Source organism: Artibeus jamaicensis, unplaced genomic scaffold (genome assembly GCF_021234435.1).
Source record: "Artibeus jamaicensis isolate MK-2021 breed Jamaican fruit bat unplaced genomic scaffold, CSHL_Jam_final scaffold_1689, whole genome shotgun sequence".
Lineage (NCBI taxonomy): Eukaryota > Metazoa > Chordata > Mammalia > Chiroptera > Phyllostomidae > Artibeus > Artibeus jamaicensis.
In genome coordinates, this window is record NW_026522029.1 from 2,683,829 (window position 1) to 2,707,348 (window position 23,520).

At 43.9% G+C, this 23,520-nt stretch overlaps 1 protein-coding gene across 1 annotated transcript in view; it reads right to left on the minus strand.

Moving 5' to 3' along the window:
- Window positions 1–11,960, minus strand: part of TTF2 (transcription termination factor 2) — a 40,696-nt gene extending 28,736 nt beyond the window's left edge. The window contains exons 1-3 of the mRNA XM_037135116.2: window positions 11,900–11,960; window positions 11,717–11,819; window positions 9,874–9,960 (exon numbers count right to left, since the gene is read on the minus strand). Of these exons, the coding sequence (XP_036991011.2) occupies window positions 9,874–9,960; window positions 11,717–11,819; window positions 11,900–11,927 (218 nt within the window). The 5' untranslated portion in view covers window positions 11,928–11,960. The remainder of the gene's footprint in view (window positions 1–9,873; window positions 9,961–11,716; window positions 11,820–11,899) is intronic.
- Between the last annotated feature and the right edge of the window lie 11,560 nt (window positions 11,961–23,520).

Genomic DNA, 23,520 nt, shown 5'->3' on the forward strand with positions numbered 1-23,520 from the left:
CACTGCTTTTACACTAAAATCCAAGAGGGAACAAAAATGGCAATGTAACAAATGTAACTGTAAATATCCTAGGAAAAAAAAAAGATGACTATCTTTGTAATTCTAAAGTGAAGGCTTCTCTCAGCAAGAGACATAAAATCCTGCAGCTGAGAGATAATTCAGTAATTTTGGCTACATAAGTTTTAAACTTTCATATGGTGAAAGTACTATAAGCAAATTCGAAGATAAAAAGCAAACTGGGAAAAGTAATTGCTACACATATTACAAAGGGCTAACGGGCTTTACATATGAATTACCTCCATTGTACAGCAAGTGAATGATACTGGACAGCACCTACCAAGTACTGGCTTCACTGATGGGGCTTCTTCCAGGGTGGGTGGAGCCTAACGTCCTTCCGCTCACACTGTAATGATGCCTCTCTGCCATCGGCCCGGATGTTCATAACTGGGCTAGATAACCTGCATGCCAATTTTACCCCAACGCTAACCACACGAGCGTTATTAAAAATATTTTGAGCATGCTGCTATTGTTACAGAAAACAACCCAGCCGCTTTCAGGTGTACGGAGTGGAACTTTATTTACACATATGGACCCAGAGGAGGCAGTCTCCAAATTCTGGGTCCTGAGCTCAGGCAGGGGCTTGTTTATATAGTGTGGCATGCGGAAGTGATTTTACTAAGCCTACGTGGCAGAAGCAGGTTTACAGAAGCAAGAAAGCAGGGCTGCTGAGAAAGCAGGGCTGCTGATAGAGTCATACAATATTTTTTTGTTCTTACTTCTTACTTAGTTGCTCACCCCTCCTTATCTTGGTGGCTCAGCAAACGGACTGTGTCCTTCTGACTTGTCTGGGCTTGTCTAAGCAGGTGTCCTGCTACATCTCCCCGCTTTTGATGCCTGACAGTACCATTAACTGGTCTAGCATCACTACAAGGCTGGCCTATATATCTTGGGGTATCTTCTGATAATGATGCCGCTGGAAGGACAGGATCTTGGCAGCTGTTTTGCAAGTTACTGTAGCTTCTAGATTCTGGACTACAGTCCATAGTATACAGGGGCTGAAGCTTAAACCTAAGAAAAGTATGATTAGCAGCCCAAGGAAGGGTAGCGTCTACTGGAGCCAGGCCTGGGGATTTAGTCCCTAATTTCTCTCATTCTAACTTTCTGTTTCTTTGGTGCAGCGGTTTATATTCTCTCCGATTTCTTTAACTTTCTTTGCTATGATCTCTGACTGATTAACATAGTAGCAACATTTCTCTCCTAGGAACGTACAGGTCCCCCCTTACCCTGGATTCAGAGCATTAATGAGGTTTCTTTCCTCATCATTTTTCTCCTCCTGTGATTTACTGTTAGGGAGGGGTTCTGAGATTCCTTTCTCCTTCTGGAATCATATAAAGGACAATGGATGAAGGTCTCATCTTCTTGTAACTACTTCTGGCTGGACATGGATGTTGTCCTACCTACCCTTGGGGTCAGGGGTACCCTGAAAGAGGAGGGGGGGGGGTGCAGCACGGAGGAAGTCCTTCCTGCAAGCAGAAGGACCTTACAGGGTCCTGGTCAGTTGGCTGTCACCAGGAAATCGCAGGCTTGGTGTCCAAAGGCTGGCATTACTGGACTGTTGGCCTTCTGGTCAGGTCATATTCTGGAGGTGACAGATTAGGCAAGAAATTGGAAGCACAATTAAATCATAACTATTAAATGAAAAAGGCAGGGACTTCAGTAAAGAATGGCTTATCTGGAGAAAAGTGTACAAGGGATGCTACATACACCTATCCAAGACTCCTTGTGGCCCCTATACTTCACTCGGGCTGGGGGGAATACATTAGGATTTCCCTCCTTTCAGATTTCTGAACCCTTTCTGTCCAAGCTATCAAGACAGAAAAGGGAAAATCAGTTCTAAAGTGAAGCCCACAGACTGCTTAGTTGACTCAAACGGGGGGTAGGGGCGATGACAAAGATGGGCTCCTTAAGTCAGGCCTATATTGTAACTAATCATCTATAGGCATAGGCAGGTCATAGGCATACGCCCTATGAAAACAGAAGAACACAGGTTAATTCACACAATAATCCCCAAACCAGTCTCTGCGCCTGTGAGACTGTCTTTTGGGAAGACATTCCATTGCACGGTCCTTCCTGCAATGACATTTAACAGTGGCAATTTGACAGGTCCTTTGCACCTGTAGACTGTACATCACTGGTGACATCACAAACCTGGTTTCAACTCTTAAATGAAAATAAACTTTCAAGACAGTTAGCTGCACCATTCTGATGTCCAATACTGAGCATAGTGATTTTCCTTGAACCACAGTTTTTCTCCTTAATATCGCCCTTACTGTTATTACAGGGACTACTTTGGGTCCTGCTTTTGATTTTGACTATTCATGTGCATAAACACATCAAGAGCAGCCTGGATCACTTATGATCCTTAAGTCCGCTTCACTGGAACTCACACAGGGAACCCTTAGATTGACTTCTCAGTCTGCTGCTTGGGGCACAGAAGCAGAGCCACACATCTGCCACCTGGCTTCGCCTGTACCAGTCATTTCACTCAAATCCTTGAGCCTCCATTGTGCCTACAGGTTCCTTCTTAGCCATCTTTCAGAAAAGCAACCTTCGTTCCTTCCATGGAAAGACTGGCTCCAACCGCACAACCAACCAATGTACCAGGCTTTTCTCGTGGGCTTTCACTAGCTTCACAGGTCAATCCCAGTTCCTCTGAGCTTTCTGGTAACAACCAGAACCCATACATGCCTCCTTCAGGCGTGACATTCCAGTCAAAGTCCTGGTTAACAAAACCACTATTAATGACTGGTCTTATTGGTTTTATGCAAAGAAACATTACATCATCATTCATTTCTTAAGAATGCCAAATTCTGGAGGGATCAGGTAGGGAGAAAACACAAAGCTTGAAGGAAAATCTTTTTCCGTCTAATACCCATCAAGATGCATCTCCATGCCTTATACCTTCTGTTACTAACACCACATAATTTCTTTACAAAACTTTCACATTTCCATTTATTTTTATAGCTTCCCACAGTCTTTCTGCAATATTCACAAACCTTCTATAGCCTTTTTACCTGTCCAGATTTATCCATAATTCACTTTTAATCCCTATTCCTTTCCCACACTGAGAAGGACTGCACTTGAACTCAGTATCTAGCAGCTTAAAGTCCCTAGCACCATAGGCATCTTCTACTAAAAGTCCCTAGATTCACAGGGGCATTTTGCACCTTTCTGAAGCTTAGACCTTGCAAACACCGTATAAATCAGATGGTCAGCCTTGGACCTCAGTTCATGACCTTCAAAACCAGAGCCATTCCTATGAGAACCAGTTACACAGAGAACCTGACTGCTGCAGTGTCCATACAACAGCAGCATACAGCTCATAATCTGAAGAGAAGCCTTATCCAGTTCCAAGATGGTGGCACTGATGCACGTGGGGTTGTCCAAGATGGCGATGCCCACGAATGCTCTGTCCTCCATGGTGGAGCACTCACATGGCTCATCCATTTTACCCAAAATGGCAACACCCTGACTCTGGTTCCGCCCACGGGCATTGGCAGCCCCAAGACTCTGGCTCCAGTCTCCAGAGCTAAGGAGGCCCCAGAAGCCCCTGGTGCAGCAGGTGAGCAGAGCCCACTCGCAGAGGCTGCGAATCCGTGGTGGAGACTTCTCCCACTTGCAGAGTGGGAGAAGCCATAGTGGGCCTCACCTCCCCAGCAGGCAACGTCACCACAGGAGGTCTGGGGTCCCCCTTTATCTATTCTGAGGATAGGAGGAGGTCTCCCAAAGACTAACTCATACTGGGTAGAGCCCGAAGGGTGAGGGCCATTCCCAACCCTAAGTAGTGCCAGCGGCAGCAAATCAGTCCAAGGTAGTCTAGTCTCCTGGTGGAACTTAGCCAGAGTTTCCTTGAGAGTCCGGTTCATGCGCTCTACTTTTCCCGAGCTCTGGGGTCGGTATGCAGTGTGCAATTTCCATGTGATATGGAGGAGCCTTGTTACCTCCTGTATTGTGTTTGAGACGAAAGCTGGACCATTGTCACTCTGAATAGTCAGGGGCAATCTGTACCTTGGGATGATTTCCCTCATCAGGGCCTGGGTGACTTCTCGGATTTTCTCAGTCCTGGTGGGGAAGGCTTCTACCCACCCAAAAAAGGTGCAGACGAAGACTAGGAGGTTCTTACACCCCCAGCTGGGTCTGACTTCAGTAAGGTCCAACTGTAAGTCCTCAAACGGCTGCCTCCCTGACTGCTGTATTCCTGGCTTTATCCCTGGGTGCCCTGCCACATTGTTCCAAAGCGCACGTAACACACTGCATGGCCACAGAGGTGCAGAGCGCAGCCAGGTTAGGGAAGTAAAGGTACCTTTTTAACAGGTTTTCTAGGGACGTCTTGCCCTTATGAGTGAGGCTGTGGCACTGCGTCACTAGGTTGCTGGCTTGCCCCTGGGGGACATATATCTTCCCATCTGGCAACTTCCAATTCTCCTCAGCAGTTTCCTGTCCTCCAGCTTGTAGTGCCCACCCTGTTTCGATTTGCGGCCCTTCTTTAAGGACACCCAGTACCCTGTCTTGGTTAGCAGTTCGAACAGCTGGCAAGGGCCCTCCCAGCACTGGCCTCGGGTTGGTGAGGCTGAACGGAGGTCGTCGACACACCGATAACACTGGGTCAGTCTCCTTCTCAGTGAATGATTTTAGATCTCTGGCCAGGGCCTCTGCAAGGGGAGTGGGAGAGTTTTTGAAGCCTTGTGGCAGTCTGGTCTGGGTCTAAGACAGCTAGGCTGAGGACTGTAGGCGCCTGTAACCCTGGTGTTTGTTGCCTACTAGTGGGCTTTTTCTTTTTCTTTGTTTACTTTCCTATAGAGTATCAAGTTTCAACCTTTCCTGGAATCCTCAATTTCCTTTTCAGAGCAGATACAGAACAAAATCCGAAACACAGAGTTTCGAAACAACACACAGGTAGAGGCATTCTCTTGCACCAATGCGTCTGCTGGTGCCTCGCAGAGACATGCTCCTTCAGGCCCAGTCTCATGCCAAAGACATGCTGATTGCCTCAGGCTGAAGCACTCGTCGGCCCCAATTGACCCTTCCTGGGTTCTGAGTGGCAAAGGCATTCTCCCCAACAGGCTACAGGTGACCTTTCCTAGGTCTCACAATATAGGTTTCTGATCAGAAACAGAACCACATGTGAGAAATTTGCTCTTTTCCCATGAACCCAGAAAACAAGTAGTTGAGGTTTCCTTTACTCCAGGTTTAAAATTTTCACATCCTTTATACAGTCACTCACACATAAACACACAGACAAACGTCTAAGAGTTTATATAGTCCCGCCCGAGTAGGACTGCCCAGATGGTGACACGTTTCCCCTTCCAGATGGCCAATTGGCCTCCAGAGGACTTATGGCTAATTGCCTGCCTGAGAGATGACCAGTCTCTCCTTCCACCACAAGGGGTGGGCCTGGTCTTGGGCTCTGGTCACCAGGGCACTTACCGATTGGAGCCTTTCCAGGTCTGGATAGTTCCAGTCCGGACCCCACCGGTCCAGGTCGAAGAACAGTCCAGAGGATGACTTCCACGGAGCCCGGGGTGTCTGGGACCCGAAATCACCGGGGCGCATGCTTCCCTTCCACCACCGGGCTCCCTCTGGGTCACTCCCCCGCCGCCTTCACCGAAGGCAAAAAAAAAAAAGCCTGCTTGAGTGAGTGGTTCCCGGTCAGGGAACCAAAATGTTACAGAAAACAATTCAGCTGCTTTCGGGTGTATGGAGCGGAACCTTATTTACCCATATGGACCCAGAGGAGGCAGTCTCCAAATTCTGGGTCCCAAGCTCTGGCAGGGGCTTGTTTATATAGTGTGGCATTCGGAAGTGATTTTACTAAGCCTACGTAGCAGAAGCAGGTTTACAGAAGCAAGAAAGCAGGGCTGCTGATATGGTCATACAATGTTCTTTTGTTCTTACTCCTTAGTTACTTAGTTGCTCACCCCTCCTTATCTTGGTGGCTCAGCAAATGGTCTGTGTCCTTCTGACTTGTCTGGGCTTGTCTAAGCAGGTCTCCTGCTACACTATAACAAGTTACTTAAAGAACTAAAACCTATTTTACTGTTTATAGGTAAAAGAGTATTTCCACCCATTTTGACCCATATCCTTGAGAATAAAAAGTAAACGGACCGGGGCTGGGAAGAGAAAACAAAGACAAGAACATGCACTCAGGAGCTCAATGACAACATCCCACATTGCAAATCAAAGTGTGCCACTTTTATGTGGTAAATCACTCATGTCACAGTGAGAGTTCTTCCCTCAGGTTCTACCAAGTGACTATCATAGCTTCCTCTGTTGCCCGGACAAGAGGGCTGGGCCAGAGGGCTGGTGTTGGGGTGCCTCAACGCTGGTGAGGGGTGCCACCTGGTGTTTCAGTTGGAGAACTGCACACCAGTGCAGCTACACTCCAACGCAAGGAGAAAGAGCACCCCAGCCTCAACTCACTTCCCCTCTCCCTTACTCGGCTGCACCTACCTCCTATTCAGGTTAAGCTTTAAACATAATGGCATCAATTAATTCAAGGATATGTGAAGTGCCTTAAGTTCTTGAAAACAAAACCAGTGCCAGGGAAGGAAAGGCTATATTCACTGAGGTCGTTCTGGCAAAGGAAGTCAGCATCTATCTATTTTGGCTTACATTTCCAGACTGCACACCCTGTCTCGCTACATCATTTTTGTTGTTGTTTTCTGGCTTTTAATTTGTTGTGTGTTATAGGACTGTATTTTATTTGTCCTAAAACAATTTTTTTAAAGCTCGAGTAACAGTGTTCTAGATTTGGGCTAAGCATATATGTTTTTTCTATTTTAAAATAATGATCACCTCTCAGCTACCTCTACCTCGTGTGAAAAATACTAATGGTAAGTTCGCCTAGACCGCCCTTCAGAGCTGCACACGCACTTTTCCAGTCGGTCTCACACACACCTAAGACTTGAACAGTCCTAAGCTCTCTCCGTGCTCCACATCCCAGTCCTCTTCCGCTGTTCCCCTTTCTTCCTGTCTTGTCTAAGGGTACAAACATCACCAAAAACCCCCAACTCAGCAACCGCATACTGAGCAGACAATATGCCAAACACCACTGCCACGGCCTCGATCCAAGTCTGAATCCCAGCGGCACCACTTCATAACCACAGGAGCCCAGGTTCCTCTCCTAACCATTCGGAATGTTTCCTCAAGAGTCTGTAAAACAGGAATACTGACCCCTATCCCGGCAGAGACTGCGGCAATAAGACAGGGTGAGCTTGTAGTCAGCATTCTTGGTGGCTGTTCCTTCAGTGGTCTCCCTCCCTCCACTGTCCTCACTTCCTAATTTATTCTCCCTTGTTATTCAAATGCCCCGCCTAGGACAGTGTTTCTGCATGGTAGAGGGCCCCCAGTAGACTGCCAATAGCTTCAGGTGTCAGGTGATCACCCTGATTCCATGTGCTAGGTTACTAGCCCTTCTCTACCAGCAGAAAACAATAGAAAAGTGAAATTTTAAAAAATTCCAAACAGCATCAAAACAACAAACACTGTGGATTAAAGTTAACAAAAAAAGGCACAGAACTCCATAATGAAAACTATTCAACAGCACTAAGAGAAAAATTTAAAGTGATAAATAAATATACCATGCTCGGGAACTAGAAGATCATCAATATTAATGTCCGTTCTTCCCAAAATGATCTGTATAGATTTAGTGCAATCCCAACAGAGTTTCTGAGGCAATTAGAAAAGTTGATTCTGTGTTGTATACGGAAAAGCAAAGGACCTAGAATAGCCAGTCCTGAAAAAGAACATTAGAAGAGGCACACTATCTTAGCTGACTGTATGATTAGCAAGTCCAGAAACAGAACCCTACATGGTGATCAACTAATTTTCTTTTTACAAGCCTTTCCATGGAGAAAGAAGTGCCTTCAAAAAGCAGTGCAGAAACCATCAATAACAGTCATTTAATATTACATGAAAAAATAAACTTCTACTCTTATCTCATGAGATACCCAAAGTTAATTTGAGGTCGGCCATATATAGACTAAACAAACAAAGAACTATACAACTTCTATGAGAAACCACTGGAGAAATCTGTGATCTTGGGTAGGCAAACATTTCTCAAAGAGAAGGAAAAAAAAAGCAGAAACCATTAAAATATAATGAACCAAACTTTATAAAAATTTAAAAACTCTTGCTTTTCAAAAGACAGGAAAATGAAAACCACAAACAGGAGAAAATATTCATAATACATGTATCTGCCAAAGGACTTGTACAGAGAAGGTATAAACAATTCCTCCAACTCAGTAACAACAAAAAGAACTACAATTTTTAAAATAGGCAAAAATCCCCATAAGTCATACTGTCTGATTCCACTTATGTAACATTTTTGAAATGGATATCAGATTCATGGTTGCCAAGAGTGAGGGACAGCAGGAGGGGGGTGGGTAGGGTTATAGGAGGGTAACAGGAAGGTTACTATGGTAACCAAACTATTCAATATTTTGATTGTGGTGGTGAATACATGAAACTACATGTGATAAAATTGTATATAACTAAATGTATATACGTTTAGTATAAGTAAAACTATCTTTACAAAAAAGATCAGTGAATTGTATCAGCATCAGTATTCTAGTTGTGATAGTATACTTAATTTTTTAAAATGTTACCATTAGATAAAGTCTACAGGGGATCTCTCTGTATAATTTCTTATAACTGCATGTGAATCTACAATTATCTCAATAGAAATTTCAATGAAAAAACGGGTAAAAGATTTAAACAGATACTCTACCAAAGAAGAGACACAGATGCCAAATGAGCACATGAAACAAACTGTGGAATTCAAAAATAGAATTCAACTCAGCAACAACGAATGAATTACTGATACACACAACCAGATGGAGAATTTCACAGATACTGTTACATAAAAGAAGTCAGACAAAAAAAGAATACATACAGTATGAATCAAAACAGCAGCCTGTGGTGGACGAGGGCATTAACCAGATGGGGGCCAATGGCACTTAATGGGGTAACAGAAACAGTCTATATTCTGACTGAGGTCTCAGTCCTACATACTGGTATACACACTTGTCAGAACGCAACCAGCTGAGCACTTAAGCTGTGTGGTTCTTACTGTGTGCACAGCTCAATTAAGGAAATTGGTAAAACAGGGTATTCAGTTATGTAAAAATTGTGACGATGGCACTTGAATGCCTCTATTTTGGCATTCGATCTAAAATATATAAATTCCAAACTGCATAGAGCATCATATAAAGACCAGCACACTGGCCCCCCTCTCCCAGCCAGCCTCCTAAAATCTCTACTCAAACAGAAGCTAAACTCTCCCTGAACCAAATGCTTGAAATTCCTTGTTACTTCATGCCTCAGTACCCTAACGCAGAGTATTAACTGGCTTAGTATGATCCCTTCCTTGTGAATTCCTACTTATCTTTCAATACTCATGAGAAATACCAAGTCATCTTTATCAACTTTCCTGCCCTTCCTCTGAATTCCCATAAAAAAGGCAACGAACACTTACTGAGTACTTAACCTATGTTAGACCTTTTCACACAGTACCTCATCCGACTACCAGAATGAGAGTGTTGACAAGTTACTGTTAGTTAATGACCGGTGGCGGGCTGGCGTCACTGTCTACGTGAGAGCTGAAGAGCACAAAGGTGGAGCAGTTTAATGCTGAAATTTTGCTCAGTAGTGAGAAACTGCAGCTCAGAAGATATTCAATAAATGCAGAAATACTGTTGTTTTTTAATGAATGGTCAATAAAGTATCGTCCATTGTTGGAGAACTTGGCTCTAATTCTTCCAGGCAAGGGAAAAAAAAAAGCCAATACATTTAGATGACCCTTTGAACACTTACCTATAGTCTTTCGTGTCCTTTGGGGCAAGTAAGCCCTGAAGCTCCACCACAAAGCCCTCATGCAATAAACAATGAGAAATGGGAATGCTAGAGGGAAAAAAATAGAAATTTTGTTTTAGGAGAAAAAGAATCAACACCTTAGAATGAACATCAGAGCCCATGCATGACCTCCAGGGGGCCTGTCACTCCCATCCACATTTAGGTCTCCGCACATCCCTCTGGGGAAAGGGTCCACAGCTTGCATGTTTCCCACTCCCCCAAATCATGAACCACCAAAAAGAACCTTTTCCTGATGACTCAAAGGTTTGAAACTACACGGTGGTGCAGACCTTACATTGAGACTCCAGGAATGCCTGAAGTATGTAAGACTGGCTGCTAAGCTTCACCAGTCTCTTTCTTCCATCCCTGTTCCCTTTAATGACCTGTCTGCTGTCACTTAGCATGTTCACATGCCACCTACTCTAGCAACACGCCCGTGTGTTCCCACTTGGCATAAATTTAACCCCTCTCCTCCAGCTTCTTATTCATTATGACAATTATTTAACATTTGAGGGGAAATAGGTTCAAGTATTGTCACCCTTTACTCTCCCATGACCTATGGTACTTTACTTTGCTTATATTCTAGTTACCAGACATATCTCAAATTGAGCAAGTTTACTTAAATCACTGGTCTTGAAGTCAAATATACTAGTGTGTATAGCAGAACGTTTGTGTAAATGGCACTCTGTATAAGGGTGTGCTCCTTTCATGTAAAACTGGGTCTTATGCTACCGTTAATGCTTATTTCCTACTAACATGAACACGCTTTCATGTTTCACAAAACTAGATACAGAACCTAAGGAGCTCAATATAGAAATTAGAAATAAATAGTAAACTCTAACCCAATATGCTGCTGATAGCTTATTTTTGTTTGGTCCCTTCTATCTTAAGATTTGACAGTTTTACTCAAAAATCACTTTGTATTGAATTAAAATGGATTCCCATAATCTTCAAATTAGAAAAAGTGTTAGGAAAAGTTGATATACATGTTTTAAAAAGTTTATTTTCTAGTCGATATCCAATACTGTGTGCTTTACATGATGTGGAGGAAAGTTATTTTTCTCTACCAAGTTCAACGGAGAACAGGAGAGAACTGTTTAATGATGTGAGCGTTTTCAAGTTCATTAGAGACTGTGCTGGCACTGAGAAAACATTAACCCTTTGATAACAGTATTAACTTTTCTCACTTTAAAGAAGCAGCTCAATATTTCTGGGTCTCAGCTTTCAATTGTGTAAAATCAAGTATCTGATTTTCTTTCAGCGTTAGTTCCTAGAGTAATCTGCTTCTTTGGATTTTCATTCTCACCACTTAAATCCTATTTTTAGATGGGGGTCATCGGAGTGTTCCAACCTTAAACATTAAAAAGCCAGTTGGGCCTAAAACTAGTGCAAAGCGAGGACCAACTATTTTCTACTATGCCCATGAAGAGGTCCTCGCTTAAATGGGGTGGGAAGGACGGAAGCGGGCAAGTGTCTGAGCAGAAGATACCTAGGCCTGACAAATAAATAGAAACCCGAAGCTGGAAAGGACTAGAGGGATCCGATGTGGCCTATCCTCCATTACACAGCTCTCTGCGGCCCAGAGACGGTAAGTAACCAGCCTCAGGTCACACAGCAAGCAAGTGCAAAGCGTCTCCTGAAGACGCGACCTAGTCCTAGCATTGCGACTACTTGAAGGGCCCTGGCTCCCGAGACCAAAGGCCGCACCTCTCCTAGGCCCAGAGATCCAGGGCGCGGAGAGCCGGCGGCCCCTCCCAGGAGGCCCCGCGCAGTCGCCGGGAGTCGTGCCCAGCTCGAGACCTACTCAGTGGCCCGCACGAAGTTGCAAGCCTCCGCCCGGCACACGTAGAAGCTTTTTCCTTTATTCGGGCCCTCGTGGACGCCGGTCTTCAGAAAGCAGCAGTTCCCTGAAGAGAGAAGGTCGATCACAATTATGCCGCGATAGATGAACAGACCCCCGACAGACCCTGGGACCCTGGCCCCTCACCGTGCTTGGGACACCTAACTAATTCCATTGCCTTCTTTCTCGCCTCTGTCCTGACTTCCTGTGCCAACACTGGCTTCCGTCTTGCAGGACCACTTAACATCCTTAACCCCACCCTCCAACTATTATCAGCCAATTGTACGGGAGGTTTGCTCACCTCCAACCAATCATAGCTATTCTCAAGCTGGGCGCGCGCCGAAATTGAATAAGCTAAGAGGCGTGGGATACAGGGACTTGAATGGGGGGGCGTGGCTGAAGGCGGAAGGAGGCTTAGAAGCTGGTTGTGCCTCCTCGAATACCGAAGCCGGTGAGAGTAGGACCCGGGTGAATGCGACTCCCATTTAAAACCCGGTGGCAGCCATAGAGGAAACACCGGTTTACTGGCTGCATCGCGGAGTGCAACAAAGAAGGCTCGCTCTTCCCGGTGGCCGAGAACTCCTCGAGCTTCCCAGTCATTCCCGCGACGGGGCCTGGCGCTCGTGGGCGCCCTGACGCTGTGCCAAGTCACGGTCACTGGGGAGAAGTCTGGAGAAGCGGCCATCGCAGAAGGAGCCGCAGAATTTGCGGGTGCAGGATCGGCGGGGGCAAAATGGGGTGCGGGAGAGAGGTGATTCGGGCGCCCTTTAAAGTTGCCTGGTGAACTGACAAGTCACAGAGCAGGCATAAAGAACCCCACAACAATCCTTTAAATTTGCGTAGCGCTTAAATACACGTCTGTAGACTCCAGAAACTAGTGAGCTGGGCAGCATTTTACGGAGGAACCCCAAGATTCATAGAGGTTTCAGTGCCTTACCCAAGGTTCTAGAATCTGTGAATGGATAATCTTCGACAGGTGCCCAGGGGGACCACGCAGCTGCCTCCTGCGTGTAGGGAATATTTCTAGACACTCGTAGTGTCGGAGCCCTGAGATTATCTTTGATGAAGGGAAATTTTACTTTGTACTTTTTGTTTGTCAAATTTTTCCTACTAGTAATGCTTTGGTAATATCAAAAATCAAGAGTGAAATTAAATAAAAGGGACTGTATTTGAAATCGTAATCAAATCTATTAGTTAATAAAAAGGGAGGAATAGAAATCAGACTTATTGCAATGGAGATGGCTTTGTGTTACAGCTATTGAAGACTATATGGCCACACATATGGTGTGGCACATGCTACTGTACTGAGTGGGGACAGTGGGACAGAAAATCTGTCATGTCTAGGAAATCTGGGCTATATGATAAATGTAATGTCATGGAGGCCTGAGAGAGGGAAGGCAAATCTGAGGTGTCATTTATTAATTAAACAAGTGCCTATTAAATAGGTTTTTGGGGTGTCCAGTGTGGACTGGGTGCTTGAGAAATGTAGCATTTATTTATTCACACACACACACAAAGTTTGTAACAACTATTCTAAACACAAAAAGCTTACTCAATATTTGGTAGAGACGGAACACAAATATCAATATAAAATAATGGAATTAACAGTAAACTCTACGGGGCTTGATGAAGATGTACCTGAAACCAAAGTGGAGTTCGTTTATATATAACTAGTCCTCTGAAACTCCTATAGATAAACTTAGAAATAAGACAGGAGCAAAAAAACAAAACTAATAACAAATAGAGGCATTTTCATTTTCTTCATATTATAAGGCTTGCACTGAGAGATTTTTAAGTACTTAATAAATATTATATTGGGAGGAGCAGACCACGAATACTGGGTTTGCAGGAAGAGAGGCACGGTAATTTAATTATTTCTTGAGTAATCTTTTTGAAACCAGACAACCTCGGGGCCTCTTCAAATATCCCGTTCCTGAAGAAGCTCTTCTTCTGCAAGAACCCAGCCAACATCTCAGGTCTAACCCCATGACAATGGGCGCAGCCAGACTCCAGAAAGGGGGGATATTTCTTTGATAAATCTGTGATATGCTAGATCAGAGTGTTTAGGCCCTGGACAGCTTGTCTCACCTAATCACAGTCATAAGAGGGAACAAACCATTAAGTTTGTCTGGGTGAAAGGTGGCCCTAATATCAGCATGAACTACAATGAATTGTACAATATACACCTAAATTAGGGTATGTGTGTTAACTTTTACTCCTTGTCCATATTTTAACTTATATCCTTTAATTGCCTGCAGACCTGTAGAGAGGCCATTGGAGAATGTGCTTTATGGACCTCTATTTTGGGTCAAATTCAGAGTCTGTGTTGGTTTTAGTTTAGAGCTTGGTTTATTCACAATGAATGCCTAGGCCAGGTCCTAGAGCTACATGGTTCAAATACACAGGTTAGTGATACAATACACTCTTCCCATATGGGGCTGGTCAGATGCCAAGCATGTGATGGGTTTGTTCTAAAGCTGGACTGTGGTAATAGCTGCACAACTATATAAATTTACTAAGACTCAGACTGTACACTTCAGATAGGTGAATTCTATGGTATCTAAATGATCCCTCAGTAAAAGATGTACAGAACAAAGAAACAAAAGATACAAGGTATAAGCAGTGTCAAAACATCTTTGTGGAAAATAACGGCTACAACTGATTACCTAAACTATCTTGACATCCTAAGGAAAGAAAACAGTCAAGAAGTAAAATAGTAGAAACTCACCTGTTTCGGACAATGTAGCTTTTTAAGTAGACTGGTTCTCTATCCTGTAAAATGAAGTCCAGAGTGGTTCAAATACACTCATTTTATTTTTAAACATTTTATTCATTTATTTTTAGAGAGAGGAAAAGGGAGGGAGAAAGAGGGAGAGAAACATCAGGGTGTGGTTGCCTCTCTCATGCCCCTTACTAGGGATCTGGCCTGCATCCCAGGCATGTGTTCTGACTGGGAATCAAACAGTCGACCCTTTGGTTCACAGGCCAATATTCAATCCGCTGAGCCACACCAGCCAGGGCCAAATACACTCATTTTAATTCTTGGAAAAATGAAAGAAATATATTTCCTTTGGTCAGCATTGTGCTGGCTGGCATATATGAGGTCTATCTGGAAAAATTCGAGCTGTTGCTAGTATATGAGAATGGTTTGCACAACATCGATATAACCTGGCAGCCAAGAGAATGGATTGGAATGCTTGTGTGTGAACAATGACGACTTCACTGTACTAGTCAGTGGGGGCAGTAGATGCAATTGAGTGAGCATGTGTACTGTGTGGATGTCGCATTCAAAATGACTCAGCCAGTGGAGCAATGAACCTGCATCAGATTTTGCATTAAGCTCAAACATTCCTCTCTGGGAACTATTCAGTTGATTCAGAAGGCTGCAACCAAGGGCAACTGGTGACTGGCAGCTTCATCAACACAACGCACCCGCTCACGCATCACATCTCCTGCAGAGTTTTTTCGTGAAACATCAAATCACCAGGTGACTCAGGCCCCCTACAGCCCAGATTTGGTGCCCTGCAACATCTAGCTTTTCCCCAAACTAAAATCACTTTCACAAATGAGGGAGGTGGTTTTGGAGGGGGTAGGGGAGAGTGGTGGGGAGAAAATAAGGACAACTGTAATTGAACAATAAAATAATTTAAAAATTAATTTAAAATATAAAATAAAATAAAAGTACCTTCAAAAAAGAGACTTAATGCTATAGATGCAATTCAGGAAAATACAATGGGGCAGCTGATGGCAATTAGAACTGTGTGCGGTCCCAACATGCCTACTTTGAAGAGGAGAGAGGCATCACTGTCCCATGTACAATGTTTCTTGTATCTTGCATCTTCTTCAACAAATATCTCTGTTTTTCATATTACATGGATGGATACCTTCTGGACAGACCTCGTATAAACATGTCAGACATCTAGAAGATACCAATGGTGAGAGGCTCAGCTAGAACAGTCACCCCTTAACATCCCCATCATTATCTGGATTGTTTAAAAACAATCAGCGATGCCAAGTTTCAAGTTATTTGTAAAATTCTAACTTTTATGTCACCTTTACCCTTACTCGTTATTTTAAAGACTGAATTTTTCAAGTGTGTTTATCCAATTAATTGGCAACCTAAGTATTTTATGAATTTATATCCCTCTGGGTTTTGCTCATTGCTTTGGAATGAGGTGGAGAAGGGTAACTAATTTTATTTTTTATTATATTTTATTGCTTATGCTATTATAGTTGTCCCAATTTTCCCCCTTTGACCTCTCCACCCAGAATCACCCAGTCCCTCAGGCAATCCCACACCATCGTTCATGTCCATGGGTCATGTGTATAAGTTTTGGGGCTACTCCACTTCCTATGCTGTACTTTATATCCCCAAGTTTATTCTGTAATCACCTATTTCTACTTCTTAAATCCATCACCTCTTCACCCATTCCCCACACTCCCCTCCCATCTGGCAACCATCTGTTCTCCACATCCATGGTTCTGTCTCTGTTCTTTTTTCTTAGTTTATTTTCTAGATTCAATTGTTGATAGATATGTATTTATTGCCATTTTACTGTTCATAGCTTGGATCTTTTTCTTACATAAGCCCCTTTAACATTTCATATAATAATGGTTTAGTGATGATGAACTCCTTTAGTTTTTTCTTGTCTGGGGAGCTCTTTATCTGCCCTTTGATTCTAAATGATGTCCTTGGTGAGTAGAGAAATCTTGACTGTAGGTCTCTGCTTTTCATGACTTTGAATATTTCTTGTGAATCCCTTCTAGTCTGCAAAGTTTCTTTTGAGAAATCAGCTGACAATCTTATGGGAACTCCCCTGTAGGTAACTAACTTCTTTTCTCTTGCTGTTTTTAAGATTCTCTCTTTATCTTTAACCTTTGGCATTTTAATTCTGATGTGGAGTGGGCCTCTTTGCATCCATCTTGTTTGGGACTCTCTGTGCTTCCTGGACTTGAATGTCTATTTCCTTCACCGAATTAGGGAAGTTTTCTTTCACTATTTTTTGAAATAGATTTCTAATTTTTTGCTTCTTCTCTTCTTTTTCTGGTACTCCTATGATTCAAATGTTGGAATCCTTGAAGTCCCACAAGCTGCTTGCACTATCCTTGTTTTTTGGATTCTTTTTTCTTCTTGCTTATATATATATATAAGAGAGAGAGAGAGAGAGATTTTATTTATTTATTTATTTATTCTTAGAGAGAGAGGAAAGAAGGAAGAGAGAGAAACATCAATGTGTGGTTGCCTCTCAAGCACCCCCTACTGGGCATGTGGCTCACAACCCAGGCATGTGTCCTGACTGGGAATTGAACTGGCAACCCTTTGGTTCACTGGCCAGCACTCAATCCACTGAGCCACACCAGCCAGGACTCTTCTTGTTGTTCTGATTGGTTATGTTTTTTGCTTCCAGTGATGTTCAACATCATTGATTTGATTATTGGCTTCATCCACTTTACTGTTGTTTTCCTGTAAATTGTTCTCTATTTCAGTTAGTGTATCCTTCATTTCTGACTGGATCTTTTTTATGCTGCTGAGATCCTCACTAAGTTCCTGGATCATCCTTAAAACCAGTGTTTTAGACTCCACATCTGGTAGATTGTTTATCTCCATTTTGTTTAGCTCTTTTTCAGGAGTTTTGACCTGTTTTTTTTCATTTGGGCCATGTTTCTTTGTCTCCTCATTTTGGCAGAATCCTAGCATGTGTTTCTATGTGTTAGGTAGAGCTGCTATGACTCCCTGCCTTGGTAGCATGGCCTAGTATAGTAGGTGTCCTGTAGGGTCCAGTGGCCCAGCCTCCCCTGGCACCCAAGCTGGGTACTCAAGGTGTACCTTTCGTGTAGGCTGAGTACCTCTCCTCTCGTAGTTGAGACTTGGTTGCTGTTGGCAGATCAATGGGAGGAATTTACCCAGGCCAGTCAGCTGCAAGGATTGGCTGGGACAGCTTAACACCAATCTCCACCCTCCGTGGAGGGTCAGCTGTGCAGAGTCAGGGTGGTGGTGCTCCAACCTGGTCTATAGCTGGGTGTCTATCCACTGGGTGGTCTATCCACTGGGTGCACAGGCTCTGGGGTTTCCCAGGTGGTGCAGGCCAAGGTCAGTCCCCACCTGTGTTTTTCTCAGGGCTGCCCTGCCTGAACTTTAAAGCAGTCTGAGATGGCTGCTACTTGTGCTGCGCTTGGAGATTCCCAGGCAAAGCCAAGCTGTAAACCTAGGCTGGCTGCCTCTAGGGCCAGGCCTGGGGTCATCTAGCAAGAGGTATGAGGGCTGGGGCTCCCTGAGGCCAGCTTTGCTTGTTTGAGAGGATTTAGAAGGTTGGGAAGCATGAGCCAAGACCAGTCATTCTTACAGAAAAGTCTCTGTTAACTATGGGTGGGCCTGTAAGTTGGGTGGGACAAACAGTGTTAGCCAAGTTGATGGAGTCTCAGATATGGCACCTGCTTGCCAGCTCTGTGGCTCTGGGCGGGGGGGAGGTTCAGAAAAGGGACAGTGGCCTCTGCCTTTCTGTCTGGGAGAAAGCTGTCCCCCAGCTCTCACCTTGATGCCAGACACTTCAGTTCCTGCCTGTATGCCATGGTGCCTTTCAAACTGCTATCCTGGTGCTGGAGCTTAGAGGGAGTGAGTCTGAGTAAGTAAGTGTGTGGGTTCTTTAAGAGGAACTGCTTGGAGCTCCAGAAGTTTCTTCCACTGATACACTTGCTGCTCAATTGTTGCTGGTTTTTGCAGCCAGAAGTTATGGGGACTTATTTTCCTGCACTGGAACCCTGGGATGGGGTCCTGGTGTTGGGCTGGGACTCCTCAGTTTCAAGGTATACATCCGAATTTTAAAAAATATTTTAGTTATTATTTATTGTTTTTAGAGAGAGGGGAAGGGAAGGAGAAAGAGCGGGAGAGAAACATCAGTGTGTGGTTGCCTCTCATATGTCTGCAACCCAGGCACATGTCCTGACTGGGAATTGAACCGGCGACCCTTTGCTTCACAGGCCTGTGCTCAATCCACTGAGCTACACCAGCCAGGGCTGCATCCCGAATTTTTACCCAACACACATGGATGTGGGACCAGCGCATTCAACACCTCTTCCTACCAGTCCGGATGGAGTGATTTCTTTAATTCTGTAGTTGTCAGACTTTTGTTCAACTCAATTACTAATGGTTTTGAGTGATGGTTGTTCTATAGTGTAGTTGTAATTTTACGTGGTTGTGGGAGGAGGTGAGCCGTGTTTACCTGTGTCGCCATGTTGACTGGGAGTTGTGGGTAACTCATTTTAATAATAAAGAGTTTCTTCCCATGAGGCACATCCTTACTGCAGGGAAACATCATTATAGTTTTTTTCTTAGGTGCATTCTAAGTGCTTTTACATGCATTCTTAGCTCTCACGACTACCAGGAAGTGGGTATTCTTTTATCTCCATGTTAAAGCGGAAGTTTCCAGGGTTTAGAGTCCTTAGGCCCTGCTCCTGATCACTACCCTCTAGAGCCTCTCCTTCGACTTTGGAATCAGATCAATCTTTCTTGGCTCAAAGTCACAAAGCTCACACTGAAGACTGGAAGCCATATTTCAAGATTCCCAATCCAATTCTTACCATTATAGTAGTTTTATGATGCATAAATTATTCAGCGAGTCCCTCAGATATTTCACTTGCCCACAGCCAAGGATTCAGATCACTGTGTTACACAGGCATGGCTCACCAAATCCAAGAAGACAAAACAAAGGCCTGCCATTTTATAAATGACCACTAGGTAGCAGCATATTAACATAAAAGCCAAACTGGAGGCCTTCCCCTTAGGTGGTTTTATTTTATTTTTATTTTTTATTTTTTGCCTAACCGTGTGTAATGGTAATTCAATTTCACTTTATTGTATACCTTTCAAAAAACCGACCATTTTAAACGTGTCCTCTAACACAGTCACCATCAGGATAATGTTACAGTAAGAACAAATCGGGTTACAATTTGAAAACAAGAGATTTTGAACTCCTTTTGTTGTACCAATACTTTGTAGTAGTATTAGGTTCCAAATGTCAGTGGTGTTAAAATTGTATCCCTAATAACAGTCTCAGCACAAGGCAACCACGAGTCTGCTTTCTGTCTTTAGAAATTTACCTTTTCTGAACACTTCAAATCAATGGAGTCATACAATTTGTAGTCTATCACCTTGGTTTTCTTTCACTTGGCATAACGCTTTTGAGGTTCATTCATGTTTTATAGGATGTGTCTGTATTGCACTCCTTTTTGTTGCTAAATAGTATTCCATTGTATTCACTCGCCAGTTGATGAACATTGGGGTTGCTTTCCCTTTGGGGTTATTAGGAATAATGTCGCTATGAACATTAATGCACACCTCTTTATGTGGGCATTTGTTTCCACTCCTCTTCGGTAGATACCTAGGAGTATTACTGGCCATATGGTTGGCTTATGTTTAACTAGTTTGGAAACTGCCAAACTGTTTCTCAATGTGGCTGTACCATTTTATACTCCCGCCACCAGCGTATGGAGTCTCCTGGATGTCAATCTCCTCAGCAACATTTATTACTGTCTTTTTTTATTTTTGTCATTCTAGTGGGTATGAAGTGGCATCTCCTGTGGTTTTAATTCATATTTCCTAATGACTACTGATGTTGACCTCCTTTTCATGTGCTTATTAGCCATCATCTTCCTCTTTTTAAATGGTCTTGAAAGGCTTTTTCCTTTAAAGGTTTGTATGGAAATTAAACTAAAACCTGAGTTAAAATGACATTCACTGTTGCCCAGCTGATCAGAAGGTCATCCTGTACAACAAATTTTGTGAGTTTGGTCCCCGGTCAGAGCACATACCTAGGTTGCGGGTTCAATCCCCAGCTGGGGCACATACAGGATTCAGCTGATCGACGTTTCTCTCCCTCTCTCTCTATCCCTCTCTCTCATTTCCCCTCCCTCTATAAAATCAATAAACATATCCTTGGGTGAGAATTTTTAAAATGACATTAATTGTTATTAATCCAAGGAGATCAAAGAAATAATAATGGTTTGTATAAAGTTAACAAAACTGCATACTTAGTATAATTATAGTCATGTGAAAAATAATCTCAGCAAACCATTTCCTTTGAAGACTATATATTTATATATATTTATATACCTCTGAGAGGTTGGGTTGGAAGATGGATATAGTTTTAATTTCTAAAATGCATAAATATTGCTCTTATGGTTTTTAAAAGTCCCACAAAGACATTAAAAGCAGATGCATAGGAAAAATAACAGAGTGAATACACTAAAATAACAATAATGCTTATTGAAGATGATAGGATCACAGGTATCTTTGATCTTCCTTCCCACTTTTCCACGCGGCACGCAGGGTTGCACTGCCGTGGGCGCCGAGCGGCTGTGGGGCCACGCGGCACACCTGCCCAGGAACCCGTTAAACGTCCTGCCCATCCTATAATTAACCTTTCTTTTATTGTCTCTATCCTCCCACCCACTTTGGGTATCAGATTTCAAATTTCATAGCAACACATCTTTCCCTTTTCCCTTAACTCTATACTCGTTATTGTGCTGAATTTTAATTTTACCCTCGATCACAATTCCAAACATTACTAGCAAGCAATGCCACTTCTCGCTTGCTCCCTAAAACCTTTGCCTCTTTAGAAATTACAGATGAGCTGGAGTCTCGAGGCTTCTGTGGCCACGGATGTGTTCTCTGGCAGTCGCCCTGAATGGTGTTTCTGCTGAGAGGCGACCAATGGCACTAGAGTAGATCCCAGCCCTCACACTGCGGATGGATACTCTGCCCAGGGCTGACCTGTGCCGCCCTTGATGCTGCGATCTTGGAGGCCGAGGAAAGGCCTGCCGGAGTTCCAGCTAGTTCTCCCTACACTTCCTTTCTGAGTTCACCCAGGAGCCGGACAGAACAGCTTCTGTTGTCTGCTCATTTCCAGTACTAAAATGGTCATAAAGATCTCAGCTTCTTACTCACATAAATGAGAATCTGTTGCTCTTTGCTTAAAACTCTTCAATGGCTTTCTATGAATCTTAGAAACAAGTTCAAGTCCTCCTTTGGATTCCTATGGGGCCCATGTGACCTGGCCGTGCTTACTCCTCCCTTCTCCGCTTCTGTTTCTCGTCCATTACAGCGGCCTGCTGCTTTCCGTTCCTCACCGTGGACAGGTTTCCTGGCCTTAAGGCCTGCTTGTTGCCTGTCTCTTCCATAGATCATACATACGTGTAGGTGCCAAAAGAACAGGGGCTTATTTCTGTTTTGCTCACCGCTCACTGTGTATACACAGGGCATAGGAATTCAATACACATCTGTTAGGTGAGATAAAGTAAACCACAGAGTGGAAGGGGCCCTGAGGTCACCAGCATGCCTTCCTAATCTTTTCCACACCGTGCCTAATGGATTGAGCCATTCCACACCATGCCTAATAGAACCTTCTGGTCATACCAAATTCTCTCTCTGGGTATCTTGAAATGTCTGTTAGTTGTAATGTACATTGAGTGGAAATCTGTCTTTCAGCCTGAAACTTCCACCTACTTGTCATCTGGAGTTAAACATACTACACTTCATTCTTTTCAATGTCATTTTCAAATACTTAAATGTGGCCAATCTCATCCTCCCAACACTTCCGTTATGTCTCCTCTCCCCAACCCTCCTCCATGAATGTTACTTAACCGGAGGCATCTCAAATAGAATTCAATAAGAAGAATCTTGTAGGACACATTATCACCCTTATTTTATTAAGAAAGGCATTTTTAATATTTCATTTATTTTTAGAGAGGAGCAGGGAGGGAGAGACACATCAGTGTGTGGTTACCTCTTGTTCACCCCCCTCCTGGGGACCTGGCCCACAACCCTGGCATGTGCCCTGACCGGGAATGGAACTGGTGACCCTTTGGTTCGCAGGCCAGCACTCAGGCCACTGAACACACCAGCCAGGACTGTAGCCTTTATTTAGATATGACTCTATAGAAGCAATACAAAGCTGCAAACATTTTCTCTCTCCTAACACATCACGCCAGTAATGCTTATCAGGTGTGCGATCAGCCCAGACCACTGCTTTCACTCCTCACACATGAACTCAAGTCTCCCTTACCTGGCCCAGCTAATTGCTGAAACTTAACTGTGGATTCTGTCTCTCATCGCGGTCGTTTTGGTCCATCATTCTAACCTGTCCACATCTCTTTGACTCTGGTTCCTGTCAGCTGACTTATTAGTGCTATCTCCTGACTCTGTCAACCAAGCACTCGACGAGCCTGTTCCCTTTGACTTCAAGTTGTCAGCGAAAATGCTGAACGAGGCACGTGAGCACAAGCTGGAGAGACCTCCCCCAGCTAAACCTCGGTCCTCGTGCTTTGGGTGTGTATGGTCATTTAGTCGAGCACAGAGTCACATAATTGCCATGTTGGTCCTCACTGTTCAAGAGCCTCCCTGCAGCTCCTGCAAGCTCTGTACAGCGGTCCCTTGATTTACCAGCCTGCAAAGCACAGCAGAAAAGGAAGTGAGGTTAATCTAGGTGTTTTTTTTTTTCTTCTTAGTGAACAGCACAGGAAGCAGCCTAGAAGCCACAGCGGAACGTGGCTGTTCAGGACAAAGGCTGTCTGTCGCCTTGTACTGGGCCACTGGTTCATCCAGTCACACTGTCTCCTGTCTCTCCCATTGGCCTCACAACACCTGTCACGTCTCACGTCTTTAATCTGCCACCTCCTTCCTCTCCCTCTTGGTCGTCTCTCAAGACTTAACATGCTTTTGGATGAAGGCTGAGTGAGGGATTTGCTACAGTCCAACAATGAGAAGAATATGA